Source organism: Kryptolebias marmoratus, linkage group LG4 (genome assembly GCF_001649575.2).
Source record: "Kryptolebias marmoratus isolate JLee-2015 linkage group LG4, ASM164957v2, whole genome shotgun sequence".
Taxonomy (NCBI): domain Eukaryota; kingdom Metazoa; phylum Chordata; class Actinopteri; order Cyprinodontiformes; family Rivulidae; genus Kryptolebias; species Kryptolebias marmoratus.
This window is the reverse complement of record NC_051433.1, coordinates 15,094,087-15,103,527: the sequence shown is the minus strand read 5'-3', so window position 1 is coordinate 15,103,527 and position 9,441 is coordinate 15,094,087. Positions and strand designations below refer to the sequence as shown.

Sequence of the window (9,441 nt, the reverse complement as noted above, 5' to 3'; positions counted from 1 at the left end):
AGAATGGAGCTGAGTGACACAAACCAAATGGAGGATGGCCTCTTCTCCTGCTACAGTCCTTCAGTGGTTGGTTACCGGTACTTTGCCGTGGCGTGGGGCTGTGCGGTGACCATCACTGGTACTGTGGGGAACCTGATGACCGTTCTGGCCTTCATTCTGGACACACGTCTGCGGACTCGCTTCAACGTGCTCATCGTCAACCTGGCTGTGGCTGATCTCCTGTACTGCACCATCCTGCAGCCCATCTCTGTGGACTCCTACCTCCACCTCAGATGGCGCAGCGGTCAGCTGTGGTGCAGCATCTTCGGCCTGCTCCTCTTCCTCTCCAACTCCGTCTCCATCATCACCCTCTGTCTGGTGGCAGTGAGCAGATATCTCCTGGTTGCAAAGAGGCCTGTTTTTGACCGCGTCTTCTCTAACCACGGACTTACTTTGCTCGTCATCTCAGCCTGGGGGCTAGGCCTGGCCAGCTTCGGCCCCCTCTGGTCCGTCTACGTGTTCGTGCCTCAGGTGTGCACGTGCAGCTTCCATCGTACCAGGGATCGCCCCTACACCACCATCCTGCTGTTCTTCTATGTCTTCATCGGTCTGGGATGTGTTGGAGCATTTTACCTGCTCATTTACAGAAAAGTTCGAATTGCATCAAAAGCTCTGCTTGGCTACAGGCTCAGCCGACGCTCTTACACAAGGAAACCTGCTTCCTCAGCCCAGGTAACAGACGACCGTGAAGTGGAATCTGGCACAGTAAAAACATGCAGCATTGATTTAAACAGCCAGGCAGATATAGAACAGAACATAGAGGAGATTAGCTTTGAAAATTTTGAATCAACCCAAACTTCTGCCTCAAGAGTATCAACCAAGCCTTCTGCTGCCTCAAATAACAATAAAGACATAAAATGTGTGACACGCATGTGTTTCACAGTTTTTATTTGTTTCGTGTGCTGCTTTGTCCCCTTTCTGATACTCAACATAGCCGACAAACAGAACCGCGCCCCACAGCTTCTTCACATGTTCTGTACAAACCTCACCTGGCTCAACAGCTGCATCAACCCGGTGCTCTATGCAGTCATGAACCGACAGTTTCGGCAGGCCTACAACGTGCTGCTCACCAGAGCTGCTGCTCCCTTCACCTGCCTCTGGTCCTGCTGACGGGCCGCCAGAGAGAGAAACCAGAACTGATGTTAGTACAACATTCTGATGGTTCTGATTCTGCTACATCATATTAATTATTATCAACCCTTTTAGGGAAAAAAGGAAGGACGTTTGCAGAGATTACCCCAAATCATTCATTGAGGAATAAAAAGAATAATTTTGTCTTTAAAGCTGAAGATAAGTTATTCTGTTTATTTATTGTGTAATGTAATAAAACAGTAGTTTGTTTTTGTGTTGTTGAGTTATACTATATAGCTCTGTGAAACCTTACAGGTTTATTACTATCATCTTTCTGTCAGAGGACAACTTGCCAGATAATAATAATCCGGCTTCTCAACTGTTTGATAAATCTTCATCCCCACCTGGTGGCCGTCTCAGATTTAACCACATCGTTCTCCAGACTGTATGGAAAGGCTCCTACACTCTCTGTTTATAGTTTCTTGACATTTTTGATGTTCCTAACACCCCCCAGACAGATTGTGCTCTGCTGGAAGAGGTCATTCCTAGAAGATAAATGATTAAACAGATTTATCATTCTTTGCCATCTGGAAGAGATGTTTGATTTTATTGTAGAATGTCAAAGTTATTTTAAATCTTCAAACTTCCTCATTAAAACTTAATTTTCCACCAACTCCACAGCTGAATTGATGTGTCTTTTGACATCCAGTCACATACAGCGACCTTTACAGTTCTAATAAATTAGTCTCTGTATCTAAAAGGAACACAGCATTAAGGAACATAATGTTCATAGTTTTGACATAGAAGATAAATGGTTTGAGAGAAGGGTAAAAGAAGCTATTTACATCAAATGACAGAGAAGGAGGTCTCCGGTTTCAACTTTCCAAAACTTATGATAGAGCATTAAATCTGATTCTTACTCGTTTTCTTTCTAATTCTCACCTTCATACATGTGACCAAAGGCTCTCTCTTGTGAACCAGACAAACAAAGATCCTAATGACCCTCAGGAGGTAATGGAGGCGGACGAATTCTGATATGAGTTTGTTTCACATAAACGGGGAAATTCACGGGACGTTAGAAGGCTGGAGCTCCACACTTTTTATTTGAAGTGACAAAGAAATGAAACATCTTCAAGTCATAGAAAAGAAGTCTAGCTGCTTTGTTTTAAAACTTTAGGTGGATTTTTGTTGTTGCTGAAAATCATTTTGTATGATGTTTTAAGGAAATACAATATTTCAGCAAACAATTACTAAAAAAAGAAAGAAAGACAAAGAAAAGAATTGTGGTTTGTACTTTTCCTCCGAAGTGTTCAAGCTGTTCAACCAGCTGTGATGTGCAGGATCTCCATGTTAAACACACTAAATGGGCGTGAATACCTTTTTCATTTATGCTGAAGTTTCCTAAGTATTTGTTTGTTTTGTGTTTAAAAATTGCTATAAAGTCACATAAATTAGAACCTGACTCATATATTCTCTTGTATAAGATTGTGGTTCCAAACATGAAACCAGTGTTCATCAAAGTCAACATAACAGAGTTTTAAGGAAAACAACTTTCATTTGTTGCAGCAAAATGGTGCACATGAGTTTATTTCTCTTCTGTATTTCCTCGCAATCAAATGTATCCCTTGGTTTTACTGAGTGATCTATAATTTCCACTCTGTGACAGAAACAGGATGTTCACACTCAGCCACAAAGGAACAAACTGTGTTTGATGAGAACATTTTTATGAACCTGTCCTTACCCAACACCATACCAGGAAAGATTTGCAACTACAGCAATGCAATCTTAAATTAACTTTTATTTTGCGAGGGAAGTAAAACTTTTGCGGAAACATTTTGCATGCATATAATAATGTGGTTTTGCTTTTATTTTTGTGTGTATTTTTTGTCAACTTTTGAATATTTTCGTATTTTCTATATGGAGACATTTTGTCATCTTTTCTTATTGCAACATAAAACATAAACTAGACATTTTATTGTCTTAATCATGTAGTTTTCACAGCCCAGCAGTCCAGTACTGTGTGATTATATCACTAAGTATTTGTCTAATGTGCTAATTTACAAACCAGATCATGATGCAGTCACAAATCATCAGTTCTAAAACAATCAATACATGTTAAAAACCGCTGGTTTAAAAAAAAACCTGTTTGTAAGCCAGCACTGGGTCAAATTTGGACCGAACCAACCCTGGGTAGTTTGGACTCAGCAGTGTTGGGTTAACAGTTTGATCCAGCTGACAGCTTATTGGGTTTAGTTTTCTACATTAAAAATGGGGTGAAATTATTAATTTGTTAAACAAGAGCTCCTAAAAAGATGAACTAAAAATAACAACCCAAAATGGGGGTTATTAGGTAACTATAACATGGGCTGCTGCTAACAGCTATCAGTGTCAGATAGCTAACACCAACCAGGGTTATTTTAGGTTACCAAACTTTTTTCTTGTACAAACTAAAGGTATTAATAAAGCCAACCGGTTTAAGCATCTTCTGACAAGTTGTTTTAACCGTCGTGATTTATTACATCTTAAAGAAGAGGTCCAGTCAGGCCAAGTTTGGTCAACTTCTGGCTAAAAATGTCGGACTGTGAAGCACAACATAACTCATCTCTGATCCAACCACTGGGTCAAACGTTTTGCCCAAATATTTGGCCAAACCAACCCAACTTATGATCCAAGAGAGAGATCCAACTGATTTATCAAACTAACCAAGCAGATCATGTAAGAGGTACTTCTCTCTTATGTTATTGTTGAGTCAGACTCTATAGAGTCAGACTTTTCTTTATTTTTTTTTACATTTAGATGTCTTTTTTACTTTTATTATTTCAAGATAAAATAAGAATGTGCAGTAGACAGAGCAGGTTGTATGACTTCCTTTATTTTGCAGTGAGTTCAGTGACTACAGAAGACGTCATATTTTATGAGGTGTTTGTTGTTATTTTGGTTATTATTTGGAAACATTAAAAATCTGATGTAAAAAGATTCCTTTTGGTTAGAGCCCTCTCTATACTGAAGCAACAGACTGTGGAGGTGATTTAAGGTCTCTGACTTAGAAGGGAAAAATTTTAGCCTGCAGAGAAACCAGAACATGTTGCAGCAAGGAGATAAAGAGGATGCACAGAAATAGTTATATAAGCAGGAAGAAAGGCACTGAGCTTACCAGAACAGCAGAAGAATGACTAAGAGACACATCACTAATTAGGACGACACGCAGAGCGCTTCGAAGGTAAGAACTCTGTCCGCTTAGCCACATTTTTCTTACATATTTCAGTGGTTTAGCTTAAGATAGAAAATATTATTTACTTCTTGAATGTTTTTCTTTTAATGTTTTATATCAAGTTACTTCACTGAATACAAAAGTTCACTAAATGAGGTTCAGTCATAGCAGTGATGACTTCATTTGTTTAAATAAAAAAAATTATATGAGTTTTCAGGCAATTTTATTCAGATTATATGACCCACACAAGTTTTACATAAAACACTTATAAGTACTTTATTGTAAAACTTTAAAAATCTACACTAAATAAAGACAAAAATGAATGATTAAAGCTAAAAGCTATAAATAGGTTTTCAGTCCGTAAAGTTTGCAAAAGGAAGTGGTTAAAGGTATTTAGTCCAGCTGTGACTTCCCTCTGAACAACTGCTGACATACATTAACCATAAAAAAATGAACTTGTTTTTAGACTTTGACAGAATGGAGATGAATGACACAAACCAAACGGAGGATGGCCTCTTCTCCTGCTACAGTCCTTCAGTGGTTGGTTACCGGTACTTTGCCGTGGCGTGGGGCTGTGCGGTGACCATCACTGGTACTGTGGGGAACCTGATGACCGTTCTGGCCTTCATTCTGGACACACGTCTGCGGACTCGCTTCAACGTGCTCATCGTCAACCTGGCTGTGGCTGATCTCCTGTACTGCACCATCCTGCAGCCCATCTCTGTGGACTCCTACCTCCACCTCAGATGGCGCAGCGGTCAGCTGTGGTGCAGCATCTTCGGCCTGCTCCTCTTCCTCTCCAACTCCGTCTCCATCATCACCCTCTGTCTGGTGGCAGTGAGCAGATATCTCCTGGTTGCAAAGAGGCCTGTTTTTGACCGCGTCTTCTCTAACCACGGACTTACTTTGCTCGTCATCTCAGCCTGGGGGCTAGGCCTGGCCAGCTTCGGCCCCCTCTGGTCCGTCTACGTGTTCGTGCCTCAGGTGTGCACGTGCAGCTTCCATCGTACTAGGGGTCGTCCCTACACCACCATCCTGCTGTTCTTCTATTTCTTCATAGGTCTGGGATGTGTTGGAGCATTTTACCTGCTCATTTACAGAAAAGTTCGAATTGCATCAAAAGCTCTGCTCCGCTACAGGCTCAGCCGACGCTCATCCAAGAAGAAACCTGCCCCCTCAGATCAGGGGACAGATGACAGTGGAGTAGAGACTGCAAAGACAGGCAGCTCTGAAATGAGCAGCCAGGTAGAACTGGACCAAAGCACAGATGTTGTTAATCATGAAAAGTCATGCCTCCCCGCCCAGAGCTCAGCCACTGCCAAAAAGTCATCAAGTGACAATCTGACGATTCAAAACTCTGCCCCGGCTGCTGCCGCTCCGGCCTCCCAGCCTGCATCTTCAGGAGATGACAGTGAATTCAAGCGTGTGACGCGCATGTGTTTCACAGTTTTTATTTGTTTCGTGTGCTGCTTTGTCCCCTTTCTGATACTCAACATAGCCGACAAACAGAACCGCGCCCCACAGGTTCTGCACATGTTCTGCGCAAACCTCACCTGGCTCAACAGCTGCATCAACCCGGTGCTCTATGCAGTCATGAACCGACAGTTTCGGCAGGCCTACAACGTGCTGCTCACCAGAGCTGCTGCTCCCTTCACCTGCCTCTGGTCCTGCTGGCGGGCCCCCAGATCGTGATTTTCTCAAACTTAAACTTGCCTCAAATCTTATATGTTGCATTTTTACATGAAGCAACTCCATGGTTGCCTTTTCAGCAAAGGATTTTATCTTGTTTTTAATTTCATTGATGCTTTGCAGCATTTAAACGTATATATACAGTATAGACCATACTTTACATTTTTTATGTGTAGAGACTGTTCCTGTATTTGACTGCAAGTTGTGCTTGTTTTGTAATAAATGGTAATTTTTAGTGCATGTGTCATGAGTTCATTCAGAATTCATTGCAGAACTCAGACTTCTTGTCATCTCACCATGTGGAAAAGTTAGTTACATCATACAAAAAGTACCAGTGTTACACAATTATTGCAGGACATTCCCTGCCAACACAACACTGAATTTAAGAAACGCAGGAACTTGTGCCGCTTCCTGGTGTGTCAACTCTGAGCTGCCTCTGCTGACAGATCTAAAAACAAAGATTCAGTGAATTAAGCTGTTAACATGACGTCAGTGGAATTAACATCTGCAGGCACGTTTGCATACATTTCAAGCAATTAGACTGAGCACTTGAGATTGTTTTGTTCATTACATTTTAAAAAAACCCTTACTAAACTTGACCAGTGTTATCAGAGTCCTGCCTTGGATGAGTATTACTAACGGTTAATGTTTTCAGAAATTCTTCAAACCATGAGTTTCTATTAGAACTGATAAATAAAAGCAACTGAATTTGACTCTATTTTTGTTGCCAGAGGGTTTTTTTTTTCTAACTAGCTCTTTGGTCTCTTCCAGCCTCAGTTTGAAGAAACAGAGTTTATATCTGACCTGAAGGATTAGCTAGTCCAAGCAAAAAGAAGACCAAAGTGGATTGCTGCCAATTTAATAAATTGTGCAAACACTATTTTATAAACTTTTACATTGCTGTCCATTTACGCTGTTATTTATGTAAAACTTTATCTGCAGGCACAAACAGCAGCAGGTTGTAGGCCTGGTGCACTCGATGTGTTAACATTTTAGTTTGTGTGAGAATAACCATGTAATGCAAAACTGACAACTACGTAAGGGTTTATAAATACAGTATGTATTGTGAGGCATACCCATTACAGCTGCCAAACTCCACACACACACAGATGTATCTGTACCGTATGTAGAACAGTTTGATGTTGCAGAGGCATTTCTTACGAGCTTTAAAGCAACAATCAGCAGTACATATATAGTTAACTGACAGAACAACCATACAGCCTGTTGAGATTTCTGTGAAATCCACTCATAACATTATTGCACATATTTAACGAGTCACACTTTTGTCAGTTTATAAGAACAAAGCAGACCAAGTCAGTACCCGTAGATTGCAACATGAACAACATGTTGAAAACAATCCTTCAACAATCATGCAACAAGTATGTCTGTCTGTGAGTGTGTGGGTGTGTGTGTGTGTGTGTGTGTGGGTGTGTGCGCAGGAACAAAGTGGGAACAAGTCAGGTCAATGAAACAGGCTTCATCACTTATTGTAAACTCAGGGCTTCAGGTCCCTAAATTCTTTTGCGACTCTGGATACAAGAGAGCAACAGGAGGCGAGCAGGAAGATTACAGAATGAAGCAGAGAAAGAATAATTACACTTATTGTAAAAACCTCTGCAGCAAAACTCTTCAACTCCACCACTGATGTTCAATTGAAAGCCATTTTGTTCACTCTGTCCTTCTGTATGAATGCTTTAAAAAGATTTATCCTTTATCCTTTAAATTATGGTTTCCACTGTCCTTATTATATTGTATTTATTTATTGTATTTTTCTGCAACTTCTGTAAACGAGCTAACATTCTCATAGTGTTCCCCATTCCCAGCTGCTAGCCAAACAGCTGACATTCTCATATTTATGTTTATTTTGATATGGAGACTAAATACCCAGTGCACAAGAATTTCTGGCAAGAGACCGAACTCCAAAAATTGACTGATAATTTTTTTTCCAACACAAAATCACTCCACAGTGCAGCAGACAGAGAACGCAGAAACAAGCTCATTCTACATCCTTATATTATAGACAAGTGAGCCCTGGAATGTTTAATTTTGTAAAAGTGTCTGAAATAACTTTATTATTATTATTTTAAGGTTGACTTTGGGCCTTCACTGCATACGTACCTTGAAAGCTCTGACGGTCTGCCACTGATAAAATTGCGTCCGCATGAACCACCGTGAAATTTGTTGAAAGTTATTTAAGGGTGGTAACGATCCACTTTGGTCCTGGCTCCACTCAGACTAGCTGTTAGCTCATCCCTCCAGTCACAAATAAACCATTTCTCCAAACTAAGGTCATTCAAAGAGCTTTCTACAGGATATTAATAAAAGTTTCCACAGAAGCCCACTTCAGTATATCTGAACTATTCCTTTAAGGACAGTTTTTTGGCACAATTTGCCCTTTTTTAGTTCAGTCATTTAATTATTGACTGGTAAATTAAGAAAACAATCATCTGTGTCACAATTAGTTTCAACATTAACCTTTATATGGACTTTTATGTGCAACCAACTGGGTTACAGCTAACTGTGATAAAACAGGAAAGCCTTCAGATCTCAGCATGGGGCAACAAGATGTACTAATAGGAAGTGTGAACAACAGCTCTTATTTAATCCTGACTTACCTAAAAATACATTCAGTTACTGGCTGCAAATTACACAAAGCAACTTTGTTATGTGTAGAATACATCTCACTTTGACATTTTGAGTTAACATAAGTAATTTCACAAACTCAGCTTTCATTGTAGATTGAGTCACGTTACAGCAGAAAGTTCAGGTGTACCCTTTGTGTGCTGTGGTGTTTTGAGATTTTTCTGTTACTTTTTATTTTCAATCCAAGGTCACATGACTTTGCTCTTGTAAAACAAAATGATCCCTTACTCAATCAGCTCATCTTCTGTTTTCTAGTATAAATAAAAATAAAAGTCTATTATCCATAGGTCATTAGTTCAAACATCAACTACTGTTAATATAAGAGGCAACCTGAGAGGGGGGACTCACTTTGAAACACAGGGGAACATATTAGTAGGTTTTTTATTTTTGCATTAACTGACTGAAAAAAAATTATTTTTTAATGAGTTTTTAAATTAAAGTTATTAGAGTATACATGTCAGTGTCTTATTTTAATACACATCTTAAAGTTTCATTTGGTTGAGCAAGATTTTGAAATATGATAAATGTCTATGGAGTTAGATTTGTTTCACAATTATTCAATCAAAAAAAATCATGTCAAACAAAAAAAGGAGTATTCAATCAAAAAAAAAATCATGTCAAACAAAAAAAGGAGTATTCAATCAAAAAAAATCATGTCAAACAAAAAAAAGTAGTATTCAATCAAAAAAATAATCATGTCAAACAAAAAAACATCTTAAAAACTTTTTAACCATAAAAATATTTTTTTACGAAACAAAAATTTATTTAAAGATTTTTTTTTTTTTTTA

General features: G+C 39.3%; 1 protein-coding gene across 1 annotated transcript; it reads left to right on the top strand.

The window, feature by feature from the left end:
• Positions 1-4,233: 4,233 nt before the first annotated feature.
• gpr84 (G protein-coupled receptor 84) lies at positions 4,234-6,728 on the top strand. The gene is made up of 2 exons (XM_017415762.3): positions 4,234-4,330; positions 4,788-6,728. Exon 2 carries the CDS (start codon positions 4,799-4,801, stop codon positions 6,011-6,013), a length of 1,215 nt encoding a protein of 404 aa, XP_017271251.1. The 5' UTR covers positions 4,234-4,330; positions 4,788-4,798; the 3' UTR covers positions 6,014-6,728.
• The last annotated feature ends 2,713 nt before the right edge of the window (positions 6,729-9,441 follow it).

Bases quoted from the DNA above. Each gene is read 5' to 3' on its own strand.
- gpr84 (XM_017415762.3), top strand. From the start codon at position 4,799: ATGGAGATGAATGACACAAACCAAACGGAGGATGGCCTCTTCTCCTGC.